At 40.7% G+C, this 20,895-nt stretch overlaps 2 protein-coding genes and 1 long non-coding RNA gene across 3 annotated transcripts; 1 reads left to right on the top strand and 2 right to left on the bottom strand.

Moving 5' to 3' along the window:
* Nucleotides 1-1,076: 1,076 nt before the first annotated feature.
* mvda (mevalonate (diphospho) decarboxylase a) lies at nt 1,077-13,843 on the bottom strand. The gene is made up of 10 exons (XM_079496456.1): nt 13,424-13,843; nt 12,145-12,215; nt 10,509-10,623; nt 10,245-10,391; nt 9,053-9,252; nt 7,760-7,834; nt 6,298-6,516; nt 3,255-3,370; nt 1,925-2,033; nt 1,077-1,759 (listed from the first exon to the last, which is right to left on the bottom strand). Exons 1-10 carry the CDS (start codon nt 13,488-13,490, stop codon nt 1,679-1,681), a joined length of 1,200 nt encoding a protein of 399 aa, XP_079352582.1. The 5' UTR covers nt 13,491-13,843; the 3' UTR covers nt 1,077-1,678.
* Nucleotides 13,844-14,065: 222 nt separating this feature from the next.
* Nucleotides 14,066-14,859, top strand: LOC306920229. Its single transcript, XR_013789628.1, has 2 exons — nt 14,066-14,215; nt 14,265-14,859. It is a non-coding gene; the product is annotated as an uncharacterized lncRNA (long non-coding RNA).
* pdcd5 (programmed cell death 5) lies at nt 14,802-20,459 on the bottom strand. Its single transcript, XM_079496916.1, has 6 exons — nt 20,281-20,459; nt 17,905-17,948; nt 17,723-17,784; nt 16,883-16,974; nt 16,699-16,770; nt 14,802-16,002 (listed from the first exon to the last, which is right to left on the bottom strand). Exons 1-6 carry the CDS (start codon nt 20,344-20,346, stop codon nt 15,952-15,954), a joined length of 387 nt encoding a protein of 128 aa, XP_079353042.1. The 5' UTR covers nt 20,347-20,459; the 3' UTR covers nt 14,802-15,951.
* Between the last annotated feature and the right edge of the window lie 436 nt (nt 20,460-20,895).

The following is a 20,895-nucleotide window of genomic DNA, read 5'->3' as shown; positions in this document are numbered from 1 at the left end:
ATATCACTGCTAAGGGGAGGGCTTTCCCTCTGCCAGTACAGTGCACCCCCCCCCCCCCCCCCCCCCCCCCCCCCCCCCCATGGTGCACCTGCCCTGAGCCATAACAATGTTGCTTTTCATTTTTCAGTGTGAGGTCCATGCAGGGGACACCCAGCGGTCCATGAAAGGGGTTCTCATTCAGCTAAACGATTCATAATCTTCACCATAATTACATTATACACATTAAATACATCTAGAGAACATTACATACATATCTACAGTAATTCTGGACCAAATATGACACCATATCAGACCAAATCATGTCTAACAACAGACAGACTAAATATACTAACAGGGAAGGAGAAAAAGGAGAACGTGGCAGTGAATGATAGCTCCTTGCAGTTGCTATGGGAAATTGCATTTATCTCCCCTTGTGGTCTCCTGATAGATGAGATGATTTTTATAATTTCAGAGTAGTAGAATGAGTATTTCCCCACGTTTGTTCTAGATTTAGGTAGTAGCCTACCAGATTGTGGGTGTCACTTTGGAGAAGTAGGTATGGTACAGGGGCCACTGCCCCTTTGACTATCTTAAGCCATTCAGGGCGGGAACCCCTTTTGGTGTTTTAACTAAGCATTATGTTATACTTTAGCTATTGAAAAATAGCAGATCTACAAGCTGCGAGCTTGTAGGTCTGCTATTTTTGAAAAATCGTGAAAATGCGGCACAAATCTTTGAATATAATATTCTTTCAGAAGACTTTTTATATATATTCGACGTCAGGCCTACATTTAAACACCAATCCCATTTTCATTTTATCAATGTGGTCTTCTACCCTGAGCCATCCCAGACTAGCAAAGTGTCGGAATTGGGTCATGGGCTTTAGGCTGAGTAGTCCAATCCGTTTGTCTGAAGTTTGTAGTAACACTGAGATGTTGGAGAACCAAGAGGTAGGCTACAAGCATAGTCAAAAAATGTAATGGGGGCTCCAAATACTAAGTACAAGTACAACATTCCAAAAATTACATATTCCAGAGAAAGTATGTTTTAGTATCACCAAATGTCTCCCTGCAGAACAAAATATGACACCCATTACATAGAGTAAAACATACTTTATTAAAATATACAGGTACAATATACACGTGTGCTTTTGAAGGTGGATATTAAAACGTACACTGCTAGGCTACTATCAAATTGATTATCTCTGTGACGTCTAGCACAGAGATCTTGATTTAAAAAAATAAACAGTTACAGGCATAATCAATGCATTTCTTCAGAGGTCTGGATGGCTGGTTCACTGTAGGCCGTACTGCAACCCTGCAGTTTGGTTGGGTTTCAGTGCCTTGCTCAAGGACCTCAATTGGTACTACTTGTAGACACAATATGCCACCTTTCAGTCAGTTACATAATTATGGCTGTGTGTGTGTGTGTGTGTGTGTGTGTGTGTGTGTGTGTGTGTGTGTGTGTCTGTCTGTCTGTCTGTCTGTCTGTCTGTGTGTTTCTATGTGCAGGGCGTTGCTGAAAATGAGCACCTGTGCTCAGCTACTTCCCTGGGTAAATAAAGAATAAAACAAATAAAAGAAATTGGAAACAACAACCTCTAACTCTACAGACGAACTATCATTTAATAAGACCTTGTTTAGACTGATCCATCTGCCAATTCTCAATGTAGATGTGTGGTTTATAGGGCTAAAGGGCATCACTCATTCTTCTTAGGCAACCCTTCAGGTCCAAGCAAATGCTGGCTGCGATCCTCCAAAACACACGGGCCTGGCCCAACCTGAAACACATTAACACAATATTTGTTCATATTTTGCAGCCCTAACACGAGGAAGAACTGCATCTTACGTAGATAGCCACAGCAGGCCGTGGACACAAAGGCACAGGCAAATTACAATGAGGAAGGGCTGTCCAAGATGTTAATGTGTGAACAGAACGTTGGTACCTTGGTACTAATAATGTAGCCGATTCCTTTTGACATGGGCTCTAGACCAATAGCTTGCTTCAGCTCTTCAGAAAGGACTGCAGGGTCCACTGGGAGACCCCTTAGAAACCTGTAGAGATGAAGAGCAACGTAACATTGAGGCAGTTAAGATAAGAAAGCTCAAGGTAAAGAACTGTAATGCTGAGTTAAACATGTGGTTATGTATGTATGTATATGTATGACTATGTATTATATATATACTATGTATATATAATACATATGCCTATGTATAATATGTAGATTATAATAATAATAATAATAATAGCTCAAATTTATATAGCGCTTTTCTAAATACCCAAAGCGCTTTACATAGGAACACTAGGAACAGACTTTAATAAGAAAAGAAAATAAAACAAAGCAAAACATAACAGATACAACAACAGTACAGGGTTTAAGAAGATAAAAGGATAAACGAGGGACATCCTATCCAGACCTCAGCTGGGGAAAGCTATCCTGAAGAGGTGGGTTTTGAGTGAGGTTTTGAATGAGAGGAGAGAGGGAGCAGCTCTGAGATGGTTGGGGAGTTCATTCCAGAGGTTGGGGGCCGAAACAGAGAAGGCCCTGTCCTACATATTATGTACGTATGTATATTATGAATATTTCTTTCCGGCGAAAAGTTGTTTTTTAATTAAGAAGGTTATAAATTGTTATACAAGTGGTACAATATACAGTCATGTTTTTAATGAAAAACAAAGAGGGAACAAGTACATTATGAATATTCATGTGCATTTCATATACTGTACATGAGCATCCCTACAGCAGCGGTTTTTGAACATTTTCAAGTCCGGGACCACAAAATGAATGTGTATGTGGCCGGGGGACCCCATAGCAGATCTACAAGCTCATAAAGTGATGCTATTTTGTGAGCTATTTTCAAATTAAATAGCTGTTGTATATGGTTTACAGTAATTAACCCATTTAGGCCTGACGTAAAAAAAAGAAGAACAAATATATATATATTCAAAGATTTGTGCCGCATTTTCACGATTTTTCAAAAATAGCAGACCTACAAGCTCGTAGCGCGCCACTCGGTGGCGCGCTATGAGCTTGTAGATCTGCTATTTTTCAATAGCTAAAGTACAACATAATGCTTAGTTAAAACACCAAAAGGGGGTTTAAATTGATTTTGATGGGATATTAACACATTCTGCTGGGGTCCCTCTAGAACCCCATCAATGACCCCTGGGAGTCCCTGCCTGAACCCCACTTTGAGGACCACTGTCCTACAGTACCATAGTTGGGTGAAAGATACATTATTAAAGCTCAGAAGGTCCACTGAGAGTTAACTCACTGTCCTCCATTGGTCTCTGGGGGAAAGAAATGGCGGACCACTTGTACAAACTCGGCAACATGCTCTTGTAGAATGTAGATCACAGCATTTGGCCCGGCATCAAACGTGTAGGCCACCTAGAGGGACATCAACATACTGAGGTTAAGAGTGCATATATTATAAATGTTTCACACGTTTCCTTTGCGTCATGGTTTCATAACACACCCACCAAGTTTCACATCTTCATTACACCATAACAGAAATTACGTTGAAATGTAGAGCAGGTGCGCTTCCTCCGACTGCCTCCTTGGCCCGTGCGTGCTCAGCTACATTCAATAGTATTTGTTTTTAAGTGGAAATATGCAAGGCTTTAGCTAGATTTATTTATTCTACACTACATCAGGATGCTAGCAGGTTTTGGCCAGAGACTTTGTCAGTCAAACTATTCACAGCCGAATCTTACTGAAAGACAATTCAGTAAAACGGAGAAGTACACAAACCACAGCCAATTGTAAGACGATGCAAAAAGAAAGAAAAAGAAAAAAAGAAAACACATACACATTCACCAGGACAAATAGAAACAGTAAAAACAATATACTCCATTGATGGGTTACAATGCGTTGTGTGAGCCCGCAGAGCTGCTATTTCCACAGAATGTTTGTGTTATTAAGACATGCCCAGAATAGGGACGCTTGTGCTCATGTGATAAAGAAGGAAGAGGTGAAAAGTAAACTGTGACACTTTGAAAGGGGCTGCTGACCTGACATGACACCACATGTCATCTATTTTGCATCATTTGCAGGTTTTCGAATGTGCATGCACACCACTCATCAGGACCATCATCTGTACTACAAATAACCAGTGGTGGAAAAAGTACTCAATTGCTTTACTTAAGTAAAAGTACCAATACGTCAATTTAGAAGTACTTCGTTACAAGTAAAAGTGCGGAATTGAAAATGTACTTGAGTAAAAGTACAAAAGTATCGGCATGAAAATGTACTTAAAGTACTAAAAGAAAAAAAAATGTCCCATTTCACAAGTTCAAAATGTGTACAAAATCTATTGAAAATAGCCAATCTACAAGCTCACAATGCGTCGCGTTGCGACGCATTGTGAGCTTGTAGATCGGCTATTTTCAAATGGCCCGAAATGTATATGGTTGACGTGGTTAATGTAGGTTTTCTAATCAAAATTAAAATCTCCAAAGTAACTAGTAACTAAAGTTTTCAAATAATTGTAGTGGAGTAAAAGTAAAAAATTTGGCTCTGAGATGTAGTGGAGTAGAAGTAAAAGTACTTGAAATTGGAAATACTCAAGTAAAGTACAAATACCTCAAAATTGTACTTAAGTAAAAGTACTTAGTTACTTTCCACCACTGCAAATAACACGCTCTCTCCTCCTGTGGCAACTGGCAAGTACTGTGAGTGCACATATACACAATGTTGCTTCACTATTGGCATTGCTACCAGCCACAATTTTTCCTCTGCCACTTTGCTAAGTTTCTACAACATCTAGTCACTTGTGCACATCTCTCTGAACACATTTCAAAATGCTTTGGCACATTCATGCAAATGATTATGTTACAATTGCCTGCCATTTACTTGTTCTAGCAGCGATGGGAAATATTTATATCGGGGGAAGAACAACTCTCTTTCAATGGGTCTGGATTGAGCCCTCTACTCTCTGATGTAACTTTAGTTTGTAAAGACATGATGGAGCCGTCTATTGTTAGCCTGGTTAATAAACCAGACCGAATCAGCCGTTGGCAAAAAAAAATTTGCCTGCCAGCGGATTAGGGTCTGGCGAGGCTCAGTAGCACGCCTCTTTCCTACAACCGAGAACAGGTCGGGCCAATCGGGACACGGTATGCAATATGGGCGGGCTTTGGTACAGTGACGTTCAATGCTTGAGACCTTTGACTGATAGTAGCTCTGACCAATTGCGTCGAAGAGAAAATGTTTGAACCCGCCCCCCGGGAAATGAAATCCAAGTGGAGCCAGCCCAGACTAATATACCGCGACAGTGTTGTGTGATATTAGTCTGGCTTATTAGCCAGGCTAGTCCATTGTATGGCAGTGGTGGTCATATTTCAGCAGCAAATTAAATGCTGAATGCATACATAATAGGAGAAACACTGCATGCTAACTATTAGGGATGGGTCGGAATCATTTAATATTTGAGTAATCACTTTTGAGGATTCTTTTTAATTTAACTTTGTTAAGGAAGGAAGATAGTAACTACATTTAACTACGGCATATTTGAATTATCATTATTAATTAATAGTACGATAATAACAATCTTTGATTTTGGTCAGTCATGCACATCCAAACCTACTGAACTAGTTGAACCAGTTGCATATGCCGTACACTTATTCAGTTAGACATTGAGAATCTGAATCTGGACAGACAGGAACGTCAGGAGGTGTGGAAAGACGGCATTGTAATTCCCCATAAAGTGCTGCATGTACACTTTTGCCGTGGGAGTTACCTACAGCTTTACAAAATATATATACCTTCCTTTGTGCTATGCATCGCAATGACATTATTTGTCAACAGTACAAACATTAAAGGTGTAAATATTAATCCTGTCGAATGCTCAAATCTTGCAATCAATCTCTCACATACAGTAGTGTAACTTTGTACTGGAAAAAGTGCATTGGTGCTTTGTGCATTTTTAATCATTGTCGTCGGAACCTTAGCCATATTTTAGTTTACATCAAAAAATACTTACAGTACCCTGTAAGTATTTACAGTGTACTGTAAATACTTACAGCACACTGCTATATTGACAACATTTCTAAACATTTGGACTTATCCTCGTTATGGCAGTGACCATTGACATAAATGTGTACTTTTTTAGGATTTGAAGCAAGTCTGGGCTTTTGCAGGCAAACCATTTCGTGAAATTGACAGTTTTCACTCTGATGAGTACAATACATAATAGGCTTTATTATCAAACCAAGCGAAGGTCACGTTTGACGGTCCAGTCATACCACAAGGCCTGAATAAATAAATAAATAAAACCTTGACCCTTTGTCAGGGCAAGAAACACGCAATTATCTCACCCTTATCTCCCCGTGGTGCCGGTTATACTGGTGCACCAGACCGATGACTTGACGAGACACGGCGTTAAGGTAAAATATCGGCGGGTAGGTGTCCAGGCAGGTGGCGTGAAACTGGTTGCTGTCTTTCATGGTCAGCTCAGCAAATGTGGCAAAGTCCTTCCTGCGTACTGCTTTGATCATCTCCTCCATTCTTTGAGGGACCACAGACTCGGCCCGGTGCTGGACGGACAAGAGAGTTCACAGAGTAATTGATTGATTGATTGAAATATTTATTAACAGTTTGCAGAATTACAGTACATTTCGAGCACAAACTCAATACAAAGGCTGTTAACTGTGAGTGGACGACCCAATTAAGCATTACACTTGTTTACAACAGGGTCCACCATGTTCAATTCATCAAAACATTTAGAGACGTACAAATAGACACTTCTATATAGACAAAGAACAGAACAGGAATTCATCATAATGGAGGTAAAAAGGGAAAAGAAACATATACAGTGAGGGAAAAAAATGGAGGGGCGGTGGGGGGGGGGGATTCAGATTTTACGGGGGCCAGTTTCGAATTGCGGCCGTCCGTAGGTGCCCTTTGAGAGCGGTTTTGAAGGAGTCAAGGGATTTGCATGTCTTAATGACTGTTGGTAGGGCGTTCCACATTTTGGTGGCATAGGAGCGAAAATAATTTAGTCCCTTGTTTGTGCCGAATCTGGGTTGTACATGGTTCGTTGCACTCCCTCTGGTGTTGTGGGTGTGGACTTCGTTAACATTAAGGAAGTATCTAGACAGGTACATGGGTATCTTGGTGGTGTATCGAATCTTGTGGACCAGACCCATTGCAAGATGCTGTACTCTGTCGTCGACCCTAAGCCATTCCAGCCTGTCGAAGTGAGCAGGGGTGAGGTGGGTTCGGGGGGCGAGGTCAAGTAGGAGCCTGACCAGTTTGTAAGTAAGAACACTCAAGTCACATTCAAATGCATTTTGATCAATTGTAATGCCAAACTGTAATTATCATATACACTGTTGATAGTCAAATCAACGGTACTTCGGAACAACGGGCGGTCGAACTAATGCCATGGCATTGATCAATAAATGTTTATCTTATCTTATAGTGTCAGTATTACCAGCTCAGTGGCCTTGTGGTTAGAGTGTCCGCCCTGAGACTGGGAGGTTGGGGTTCAATCCCCAGTCGGGTCATACCAAAGACTCTAAAAAATGGGACCCAGTGCCTCCCTGCTTGACACTCAGCATCAAGGGTTGGATTGGGGGTATAAGTCCCTGCGACATACTAGCGTCATGTCCAGGGGGTGTACTTGTACATCAAGCTGCCTCACGCTACAGAAACAGGAGATAGGCTCCTGCCCTATGGGCCTCATGGCTCGGCAAGGCTACTTATAGTGTCAGTATTGACAGAAATCTGACAGAGTGAGTTGTAGGAATGTATGCATGCATACTGGATGGTAAATACCTTAAGGAGATGGCTTGTTTTTACACTGGTTTGCATGCCAGAGGTGCTGCCCACAGGCTTCCGTTCAGCACTTGCCTAGTAAACAAAGGAAATCATTTTAAACCGTGTTAATTATGAGAATGCACACAATGGACCTCATTCACGTAGCTCTTCTTGAAACCGTCTGGCATCTGGCATTTAGTTTTAATCCATTTAGGCCTGAGGCAGATTCTACAAATGCCTTCTAAATCTAACTAAGAGTTTTCTGATTTTCTGAAAAGCATCGGTGTCATTTTCGATTTCAGCTATATAATTCATATAGCTAAAATCGAAAATGACACAGATGCTTTCCCTGTTCTAATGGGTTAAAGTACGGATTATGGATTACATTTCTACTATAATATTTGAGTGTAGACCTACTCGTAAGTAAAGTGGGAAGTATTGTGGGAATTGATTGATTGTGCACATATGAGATTGAATGCAAATGTATGTTCATGTGTGAATCATTGGAAAGAAATCCGTACATCCATAGTACGACGGTGTCACTTGTCAAAAAGAGAAGGTCTACAAGCTGACAAACGCACTGCAATGTCCCGTCAGCTTATATGATATATATATATATCATATAATGTTTATAATGGTGGCATTATAAACATTATGAAGGTGAAATTAAATGAGAATGTGTAGCCTAAACGAGAAGAAGATATTTCACCCAATTCTTTACACCTGTAAACCTGTGATGTGACAATAAAGATTATTCTTAGGGGTGTCCGATGTTGACTTTTTTGCCGATATCCCGATATTGTCCAACTCCTACTTTCCGATACCGATATCAACCGATACCGATATATGCGGTCGTGGAATTAACACATTATGCCTAATTTTATTGTGATGCCCCGCTGGACGCATTCATAAATGTAAGGTTTTCCAAATAAAAATACATTCAGGAAAAATGCACACTGCCAGACTCGGGCCCAGGCCAGAGCGAACGTTTTAACTCAAATCTTTGCTTCTGGTGGGTCCCTGGAACAACATATTTTCAGATGGGGGTCGGTGGCCAATTACAAATCATTTTGGGGTCCTTGACATGAAATATTGAGCACCACTGACATAGAAACATAGGTATTTCAGAAAACTGGACTTAGAAGAATGATTTTTAATTTTCGTCAGGCCTAAAATATTTTTGAGTGTGTTGGATGATCTGATGATCTGAACAACAACATGAAGAACAGAGGGAGCATTATATATGTTTTCCCTTCAGAATTTTTACTTTTAAATGTTGTCAAAAACATTATTAACACAAGAAAGACCTACCACAAGTACAAGGACTCTGAGCTCAGGCCAGTGGCTCTCTGGCTCCACCTGCTGGGCTAAACTGTCCTTGCCATCATCACTGCATCCCATGATCCACTGGACAAATCCACCATACATACTCCTACAGGCACTGCCTGAGCCTTGCCTTGCAATCACAGACAATTCTCCTTCAATGCCGAATACCCGAGCCAGTGTGTACACTAAAACGGAATCGGGAGGAGGGGGGGGGGGGGGGGGGGGGGGGACAGGAACATGTACAACAATGAGATGGGGAGCCTAGGAAACATTTTTGTTGACGTTTGGTTTAAAGACTATCCTAAAAGGGGAAAAATAAGTCTGACATCCCGTTAGTCCAACTTACGACAGGAACATGTACAACAATGAGATGGGGAGCCTAGGAAACATTTTTGTTGACGTTTGGTTTAAAGACTATCCTAAAAGGGGAAAAATAAGTCTGACATCCCGTTAGTCCAACTTACGTGGCCGGTTAAGACTGAGGTTAGACTTAGCGACATACGTGGCCGGTTAAGACTGAGGTTAGACTTAGCGACCTACGTGGCCGGTTAAGACTGAGGTTACACTTAGCGACCTACGTGGCCGGTTAAGACTGAGGTTAGACTTAGCTTACGTGGCCGGTTAAGACTGAGGTTAGACTTAGCGACCTACGTGGCCGGTTAAGACTGAGGTTAGACTTAGCTTACGTGGCCGGTTAAGACTGAGGTTAGACTTAGTGACCTACGTGGCCGGTTAAGACTGAGGTTAAACTTAGCGACCTACGTGGCCAGTTAAGACTAAGGTTAGACTTAGCGACCTGCGTGGCCGGTGTTAGTAATCGGTCGGACCAACAACATTTTACCTTTTAAAAGCCTATTGATGCTAATGTTTCAAACCGAGTTAAGCGATGCAAAAAACATTGTGCTGAGGTTAGTAGCAAGGAATTGAGTCTCTTCATGTTATTATTGTTCTAGTATTTAAAATCAACCATTGATATATGATTACCCAATGGTGTGATCTGCGCTGTTTCACTTATGCACTGGTTAAGAGTTTTCAGCAGATACAATAAATTGATGGTGTGAAACGATACAGTACATAAATCTCACATATGCATACATTACACACTTAAACTTAAGCACTAATCTGCTATATTAGGTGATCAACGCTGTTGCACAACAAAGTATAAATTGGGCTTTACCTAAACAAGCAAAGCCAGCTGCAGAGGAGGCAAGTCCAGCAGCCGTGGGGAAGTTGTTCACAGAGCAGATGTGGACTTTATGAGACAAACCCACACCATCCACACCGGACTTGCCATCACTGCGTCTCTTCCTCGCTAGTCTGCGAACTGAGGTAACACAACACAAAACAATACTTCTCAATGACTTTGCCATATTTATTTATATTGGCTAATCAAATCAACCTTTTTTGCTATTTACCCAAGAAATAGAAAAAAAACACTCACTCTCTCTCAGACATGACTGCAGTCTGGGGTGGTTTATGTCCTCCTCTTTACCGTTGAGCCATATGCGATCCTCCTGGAACGATCTGCTGGAAGCAACTGTTGTGGTCGTTTTCAGCTGGATGGATGGAGAGAGGAAAACAGACACCTATTTCAGAATCAACATTTTTAACTACATTTAGAAGACATTTTACTGGGTAAGGTTGCTTGCTCACGTAACACAACACAACAATACACGACAACATATAGAATGTAATACTACAGACAGTGGTTAAAAATAGAAGCTGATCGGCCTGGGCCGTGGCTCAGTGGTCCAGGCACCTTGGCTGACAATCCAGTCTGGCAGTGTGCCGCGGGTTCGACTCCCGATCCCGACGGCCTTTACTGCATGTCTTCCCCCCCATCTCTCTCCCCATTTCCTGTCAGCCTACTGTCTGTCCCTCCATAAAAAATAAAAAATAAAGGCAAAAGCCACAAAAAAAACATTTACAAAAAAGAAGCTGATCAAAAAAAATCAAGATATAACATTAAAAATCACACCCGTGTGAACTGAGTGGTGCAAGGTCTTATATAGCCTGATCAGCTGTGGTCTGACGTAATGTCAGTGACCATAGTAACCATGCTCATTGTTTTGGTACGAACACGGGTACACGGGTACAAAGCCAGTTGTTGGAGTGGTTTGCACCACTCAAAAACAAAAGCACAACAAAATTCGATTCGATTTTTTTGTTGTTTTGTGGAATACAGTGAGAAACTTTATACACTGGAGAACTTCCGATTCCAAGACAGCCTCTTTACCCATTCAGCAAAGTGTCCTTGAGCAAGACACTAAACCCCTATCTGCTCCCTGGGCACTGTATTGCGCCCACTGCTTTATAATTAGGATGGGTGAATGCAGAGGACAAATTTCACACATGGGCAATTTAATGTACAGGGGGCAGGGGCAAATACCCCCCAAATAACTAAAGGGGATTAAATTATTATTATTTCTTAATCATTTATCAATGCTGTAGCATCTCCGACATGTCAATAATACAATACTAGAGTGGAACAAACTTCACCAGCATGCAAACCTCACTAGCCAGCCGAGAGTATGTTTTGAGCTGAACTTAGACTGAGCTAATTGGTCTGGGAATTTATACAAAACACTTCATTTAAAATGTGTCCACCAATATGACCCAATTAGAAGCATTTCTTTGAAAGTTAATAATAGAGACAAATATCTGAGTGGGGGAATATTCTGTACCTGGTCTTGATGGAGTGTGACGCTCAAAGAGGAGTTATTAATATTCTGTACCTGGTCTTGATGGAGTGTGACGCTCAAAGAGGAGTTATATTCTGTACCTGGTCTTGATGGAGTGTGACGCTCAAAGAGGAGTTATATTCTGTACCTGATCTTGATGGAGTGTGACGCTCAAAGAGGAGTTGATTGGCAGGATATAATATAATATTCTGTACCTGGTCTTGATGGAGTGTGACGCTCAAAGAGGAGTTGATTGGCAGGATATAATATAATATTCTGTACCTGGTCTTGATGGAGTGTGACGCTCAAAGAGGAGTTGATTGGCAGGATATAATATAATATTCTGTACCTGGTCTTGATGGAGTGTGACGCTCAAAGAGGAGTTATATTCTGTACCTGATCTTGATGGAGTGTGACGCTCAAAGAGGAGTTGATTGGCAGGATCAATTCCTCATTTCTCTTCCCCCCTAAAAATATACATTCATAAACATCAAACACTATATAATGATCTGTTCTTAATATATAGTTTTTAAGTTGATTATTTAGATAATAAGGCAGGCAGAAGTGGTGGCCAAAATATTAGAGTGTGCTTGTGAGCAACAGTAGGCAGTAACAAGTTACTTTTAATATTTGATTGTAATATTATCATTTTCCCCCAGTAACGAGTAGTGTCAGGTATTACTCTGCCAAAACAGTAATATTATACCACATTGTAAAAAAATAGTACATATTACATATTGTTGGCTGCCTTTGAAAACATTTAATTTAGAAAGTTCAAGAGAGATTGCTGCTTTATTTTATAGCCTTTTGTGGCTGATTGGTGACTCTTATTATTCCACATTTTTTTATTCCGTTTTTTTTTTAATTCAAGGAACTGGCTAAACAGATTGTATTCTTATACATCTTTTTTACGGGGAGGGTTGGAGTAATATATAATATAATATATATTATATGTTCCAAGTAATAAGTAATAAAATACCGGTATTATTTTTTTAAGGAGTAATAACATGTAATAAGTAACATATCCTGAGTAATACTGCCCAACACTGGTGAGCAAGTGTTTCCCATGCAGTTTAATTCCCCAGACCTGCAGAACAAATCTGGTTCGGGAAGTGAACGACCGTTCTATCAGCCCTCCCTCAACCGTATAACTTATTATATATATATATATATATATATAACGATATTTATTATATATTACAGTATACCGGTATATAACTGTATGATGCCCTCAACACAATTGAAGCGCCCTTGAGCAAGGCACTGATGACTGAACCGCTCCAGTGGAGCTGCTCAGTGGCCAACAGCATAATGATTAATTGATTATATTTGCAGGGCAGAGTTCATCTGACCAATACTACATTGTTTTCATTCCATTTACTCTTCATTTCGGACTTGTAAGTCTAGACTCTATCTGGATATATAGGCCAAATGGAGAAATAACAAGAAAAAGTGGACCGTAGAAAGTAAAATGAGCGTCATCTGATAACTACATGGCTGAGTTCTGAGTTGTCATATGGGGTAGCACATATTGTCATATGTTGTTACCTATACATGTATGTGCTCACAGTTGAGTGGGGAGGAATATATTCAAGATATATCAGACCACCATCACCTCACATCCATTCATTCAAAGTTCAACACAACACAACAACGTGTAGGCTACTATACTCACAGTATTTGACGACAGCTATATTCACTGGAGCGGTGCATGTCACCATGTGTGGGCTGTCCTCTGGCATCGTTGACTACTGCCTCTTTCAGCCCCAATAAAAAATAACTTATTTTTGACAGCTTAAAAGATAATGTTTTTTTTAATGTTTTTGTCAAGAAGTACAGGCATATGCCATGAAATCTGCTGCCTGTAGCTAACTACAGTAATGTTTCCCACAGTCAGTGGTAGCGCTTTTAACCCCTCATCCTATTGGTTGACGTTACAACATATGACTAAGCTCACCACCAATCACAGCTATGCATTATTCGTCGTGGAATCTCGACAGCGAATGAGCGCTCATCAGACCACAGTGGGGTGTAGGGGGACGGTCCGAAAATAGCCGATCTACAAGCTCACACACACCTTGTGAGCTTATACATCTGTACAAAAAAAACTCCTATGACATTTGAATAAACCTTGGATGGCATTATCAGGGTTTATGTGGTTAGGCTATGTCCAATTCTATTAATTGAAAATGGAGGACCCTTTATGTAAACTGTAAACAAGTGTGTGCTTTAGTTTTTATATTGACCTGTACTTTCGTTTGAAATCAGTGTTGTTTTTGGCAGCAAAATTAGATTTTAGTTTTAGTCTGATAGTAGATGATAAATTAGGTCTCCTCTTTGTGATTTATGCCATTTTTTTTAGTAATTTGGTGTAGACAACATTTTTGGCAACTCAACCTTTATTGCTTTTTTGGACAGTTAAGTGGTAAGTGCAAGATATTTATCCAGTAGGCTAATTCTAACTCAAGTCATGATATCAAATTACAAATAAGCAACAACCTCCTGCACTTGCATAGAGCAAGACTGACTATTTTCTTAACTTTATAGTCTACCTAAAAACATGAATAAAGATGACAAAACTGCAAAACAAACACATTTGAAGAGGGATCACTTAGGGCCGATTCATACTCCTATTTTAGAGCTGAATAAAAGTCGGTTCGGCGCTGTAGAGCCTACAATGTGACGTCATTTGAGGTTCGGGGGGGGGGGCGGGTACCGTCCTAAAGTCGGCTCTTCGGTGCTACTGAAATTTTTTGCCGAGCCGAAATCATTTCGGCACTACAGCACCGAAACAGCGGTAAAATAAGAGTATGAATCGGCCCTTACTCTTAAAATACTTGAACCACTTAAACCCTATACAGTATTCACGGCCTCCCCCCGGGGTCTACTTGGCCCAGTTTAACTGTTTTCCCCTCTACACCAAATCTCTTCATCAAAAATAGACAATCTACAAACTCCTGTGAGCTTTTAGATCCATTTTCACAGAACATTTGCCCACAAATAGGGACACTAGGGTTCGTGTGGTTAAAGTAACTGATAGGCCTACTTCAGTGTAAAAATAAGCATTTTAATTTAAGGCTTTTTATTTTTTCTGTAAACTTGTAAGTAACATGCCAGTGGGAGAAAAAAAAAAGGAAATATCAAAGTGCTATAACCAAAGTTAACGTTATTCAAACACTGAATAGCACATCATGTATTATACAGCATTCACAAAAGAGCCTAGGTAAAAAATGCATCCACAGCACTCTGCTTTGCAATTTCTCCAGCTTCTTGTGTTTGAGTCAAACATGGTGGAAAATGAAGAGAAATCAACAACCGCTTATAAGGAGCAAACTTTAAAAGGAAAATGATGAATGGTCCATCAGCATTGAGGTGCAACACATGTGCAAGTGTAGCCGCAATTTGCAACTCTAGATGTTTTTATAATGGGATTAATATAGAGTTGCAATACCCTCCATTGACTCCCCACTCATCCAAATTGCTGTTGCGATCTGCTTGTATTGAACGACGTTAAACCAATATTGCGGCTGTAGGGAAAGCTTGAATTGTCCTTTCATTCTGCAAAGCGTTTGTTTCATAAAAGTCCACCGTAGACATGTTATGACCTACTTTCTGACAAGACGGGTGGCGCTGCTGCCTCCTGCATTATGTGCAAATTCGAAACAGGTGGTACACAGGGCCGTTCAGTGACTTAGGAAAAAGAATCACCTGCACAGAATTTCTTGACAGTAAGTAAGTCATAACATGTCTACGGTGGATTTTTATGAAACAAAAGCTTGGCTGATTGAAAGAGGATAATTCAAGCTTGGCCTACAGCTGCAATGTTGGCGAGTTTAACGTTGTTTAACACAAGCAGATCGCAAAAGCAAATTGGATGAATGGGGAGTCAATGGAGGGTATTGCAACTCTAGATTCATCCCATTATAAAACAAATCTAGAGTTGCAAATTGCGCCTAGTGCAAGGCATGGTTATGGGCCCTTTATTGTATGAGACTGCAAATGTCATGCACATCAATTCTGACTACCAGAATTATGTAGATTCCAGAACCACACAAAACCTGCTGTGGCACCCCAGGACTCAACTATGAGAAATCCACCAGTCAAACAATTCTCTCTATGAACAGAGTCCCAGTAAAACATATCCTCATCCTCAAATCACGCTGTTAAAACAGCTTGGCTCACTCCAGGACCGGCTTTTGAGAGTCAGTAATCATCTTCTTCTTCATCCGAATCCATCACCTTCCGTCTGTTGAACTGAAAAGCACATTTTGTCAAATAAAATGATATAGGCCTGACGTCGAAATAAAAAAAAAGTTTGCTGTGAAAGAATATATATTCAATGATTTGTGCCGCATTTTTACGATTTTTCAAAAATAGCAGACCTACAAGCTCGTAGCGCGCCGCTATGTGCTTGTAGATCTGCTATTTTTCAATAGCTAAAGTATAACATAATGCTTAGGTTAAAACACCAAAAGGGGTTCCCGCCCAAAATGGGTTAAGAAGAAAAGACAAACAAACTGAATTGTCAGCTTCTGTATGAAATAGTATGCTTTAATAATACTAGAGCGGTGCCCGTTGGGCACTGGCCTAAATGGAACGATGCAAGTTGCAAATGAATGCCCCACCCAGTTATGTCTGTGTCCCTTTTATGCCCATATATATGGAGTTCTTTGTCAGGCATGCCCAAATATGGAGTCTATGCAGTCAGTCAGAACATCATTGTGATGTCAGAACAGGCCAGCTCCATATATGGAGATCTAGGGGTTATCAGGTGTGATCAATTGGCTAATTTGGGACCTGTCCAGAGCCTGGGCCCCTAGGGGCCCTGTCCAGAGACTGGACAGAGGCCGCGTGTGTCCATTTGAAGTCGGTGGGGCGAACGGTTCTCGAGTTGCATGGATTACAGACGTACACACAGTGACATGGTGCATTTCTAGATAGATGACTTACTTTGACAGTTGTCTTTTTCTCTGTTTGCTGACTGACTTTTTCAAGGATCTCAATCAGGCCCGTCTCTGAAATCTGACATGGGAGTGAATGCAGAAATTGACATTACATTTACATTTACAATAAAATATAGTTAAAACATGCAAATGAAATATAATATGTGTCAGTAACAGGCCCATACTCTCACCTTTCCTCCCAGCTGTCCATAACGAGCCATTTGTATAAGATAGTTCTCCACTTGTTTGGCTTTGTCTGGCTTCACCAAAGCAAGGTTGTTCACTGAAAATAGAAGCGGATTATATATTATCACCTCCGGTTTAACCCTGAACCACTGAGTTAAATGAACAGTGAGGATTTATGTGTAGCGGCGCCAGTGATTAGATATCTATATATCAGTCCTGTGTGTGAAAAAAGCCATGCCGAGCCATGAGGCCCATAGGGGCAGGAGCCTGGCTCCCGTTTCTGTAGCGTGAGGCAGCTTGATGAACAAGTACACCCCCTGGACATGACGCTAGTATGTCACAGGGACCCTCAGTCTCTGGTATGATGACCCGGCCAGGGATCGAACCCCCGACCTCCCAGTCTCAGGGTGGACACTCTAACCACAAGACCAGTTAGGCTACTGAACAAATATGTTGCACTCTTTACTGCTATACAGGTAATGTGGCATTTTACTGTATGCTACCATCTTTTGGTGCATTATATTCCAGTGCTACTGTATATGATTGTAGGCCTTTACAAGTCATAATTCTGCTTTCCTGGACTTTCACAAATCCAGATTTAAACACAAACATTGTTTTGCTGTCCACCACCTATGACTAGTTTTGAGTGTTTGTGTAAAAAACTAGAGTGTAACTGTAAACACAAACATTGAATGCCATTGACATTGAATGGCCATTTTAACATTGAAGACAAAAGTGAGGACGCAAATTGTGATTGGCCAGAATGAGATGATGTATTATGATAAGGTTCGAGGTTATAAGGTTAAAGGTTACAAACACAACAAAAAATAACGAGAGGCACTTACATCTGGCACGGGCAAACTGGTCGAGAACTTGAGCCAATATAGAGTTTCTCATCTCTGATTCTCTGTGAAAAAGAAAATAATTAAATCAAGAATTAAATCACAACATTCAATGACCTTGGTTTGAGAACAATTGTAGTGGGCAAAATTAAAACTTAGTGGAGCACAAATGCATATAACATTACCTCTGTTTATTCTCTTGTTGTCCTTGTTGGTCATTTCCGGGATCCTGAAAGGATAGGGAATGTCAGGCCTCTATTATAATCTTGTATTCATCGATTACAGTGGTTCTCAAAGTGAGGTCCGGGGACCCCCAGGGGACCTTGAGGGGGTTCCAGGGGTCCCCAACAAAATGTGCCAATATAGTATCCAAATCAGTACAACCACAGTGTGGCAGTGACTCAGGGGTAGAGGGGCCGGTAGAGCGACCGGATGGGAACAGTGTTCCCAGTTCAAAACTGGGCTCTCCCAGAGTTAGTGTCAAAGTGTGCTTGAACAAGACACTGAACGTCTGATTGCTTCCGAATTTGATGTGCAGGTTGGTGTGTTTCCTCTGCCATCGGCGTATGAACTGTGTGTGTGTGTGTGTGTGTGTGTGTGTGTGTGTGTGTGTGTGTTAGTTACACAATCTATGTAAAGCGCTTTGGAAAAAAATTCTGGTCCATTGACTATCATTGCTCACGTTCATTATGACACGTGAACGCTGTTTCATACGTGGACGCGTGCAATGATAGTCAACGGCCACTGCGTTCACGATTTGGCCCAATCCATCCTTGAATGCACTCTGTTCCTACCCGGAAGGAGGAGTGAAATCGCCTCATGCACTTTTGAGCAACTTAATGCAAGTGGATGGGAGGAAAACTCTGGTGCCGTCTCTATTAATATATACTCTAAGATTTGATCTCGTCCGCTTGTCACCAAAAACATACACAATGGATGTGTTTGAGGGAGACACTTTAGAAGTAGTGTCTGTGTTTGGGACTGCTCGTATGCGAGGCTGCAGCTGGGTGCATCTCAAACAGTGTGGAGACTTGTTTACAAACGAAACCTCGCAAGATGTCCCTGCGTGAGTTGGGAACGCCGTAGTACTGCTTCAGTATATCTCCGACTAAAATAGTAACTTTATAAATCTATCTTAAAAGACGAAAATAAAACTGCATGAAGTTTCCTCACTTTCCTGATGTCATAAAATGTCAGAATCAGCTTTTGTTGCTTTGGTTCATGTGCTAAAAGAGTGACTTTGAGAGCTGTTTCCCTGTTACAATGGAAGTCAATGAGAGACTATTTTGTATTTCTTAAATTGCTAATAAACAACACAACGGAGCGAAATAACTCATGGAATTAGTTTAGTAGTTTGCCCATAATATGGTAAGAAAACAACCCAAACCTCTCAAAAAGTGGTCTTACCCTTTAACTGCCTTATTATCCCACTGCTATTTTTAACCATGTCATGTCTCATGTGTACATATGACACAGATTACACACACATGGATACAGGGTAGGTGGCACAAGGGACATCTGTGCACATTGAAATTGTCTATTTCGTCCAAAATGTAAAATCTTAAGTTATATAAAAAGGTATACATTATGTGAACATGCACAGTACATCCTTATATGAACAAATGTCACTGTGATCTTTCAACTACATGTTTATGGCCCAAAATGACATGTTTTGTAGCAATTGAAAAATATTAGACCTTAATTGTTGAATATTCTTGTTTTTAAACATTAGACCATATTTAAAATATTTAACATTTTGGACAAAATAGCCAATTTTACAACGTGCCTAGATGTCTCTATACTAGTGCCCATCTGTCGTCGTCCCCAACACACACACACACACACACACACACACACACACACACACACACAGAGTGAGAGAGATTATTCTGATATCATAATCACACACACAATGTCACACTAGCACACACACCTAGTTGCTTGTTCATTGCGCACCCCCCCCCATCTGTATGCTTCCAAATGTGAATTTATTATTATTATTAGTAGGCCTAGTAGTATTGTTATTATTTTTGTGTTTAGTGGTGACTGAGACACCAGAGACCTAGCCCCTCTCGGAACCCTCGTAAAAGGTTTCTGACATTTGGAAACATCCAAATGTCAGAAACCTTTTACGAGGGTTCCAAGAGGGGCTACCAGAGACCAGACCCTGGCTGTCCCTTAGTTTTCTCCCTTCCTTCATTCATGACAACTCAAGCACTTGGAAACCGTCAAAACAAAGACACAGCAGTTTCAAACTGGGGTAACGCTATCCTACACTCACGAACCCCCTATCACTTTGTTTGCACAAATCACGTTCGTTCAAAAAGGCATGTGAAAAGGTCGCAAATCTCGCAACATGCTCCGATCAGTTTGTTTGGATAATGATAATAATAACCCACATGAAACAAAAATAAACGCTACATATAAGGGCGTAGACAAGACAGAGCATGTCAGATGCATGTTGTTGGGTTGGCTAACACTTTAGCTAACTAGGCTAACGCTACAGGGAATATGAGCTAAATAGAGCATGTCGTGGTGCAGCTATACGTGCTCGTTCTTACCCCGTGTTTTGCCTGCAGTTCAGCCATTCTTTGCGCTCTAATTGCGTCCAATTCTTCGTCTGCCATGACTGTAGAGAATGCTCCAAAACTCAACTGTCACTTTGTTGTGTCACGTTTCTGCTCTACAGGCCCAAGTGTCTCTGTTCAGGCAGCCAGGAAGTGTAATCAACGTCAGAGAAAATGTCTAGTATAAAGCAGTCGAGCACAGAGCTTAGATCACATGCATTGTTCTCATTATTAGTGGTTGCACTTTTAAGTTTAACTTCAAGTCATGATGCAAAGGGGACCTTTGTTAAAAGTGACTTCAAGTCAAAAGTGACTTCAAGTCAAAAGCTTACTATATGGAAATATTCAGAATCTAGACTATTCTACAGATTAGAATATAAGTCACTACAAAAGGTGAATCATGTTATTTATTACAAATTAATACATACACATAACAAGAACACCCAAGGACAATTAAGGGCCTTTTCCAGCAGATGTATGTCCTGCTGGGCCTGGATCATGTCAATGTTCATGAACATATTATTATGCTGTTCATGTATCATTGTTTATGTTGTTGTTGTGTTGTTGTTGTTGTTGTTGTTGTTGTTGTTTCTTCTTCTTTGTGGTTGG

Source organism: Electrona antarctica (assembly GCF_951216825.1).
Source record: "Electrona antarctica genome assembly, chromosome: 3".
Classification (NCBI taxonomy): Eukaryota; Metazoa; Chordata; class Actinopteri; order Myctophiformes; family Myctophidae; genus Electrona; species Electrona antarctica.
This window is presented reverse-complemented; position numbering and strand designations above follow the sequence as displayed.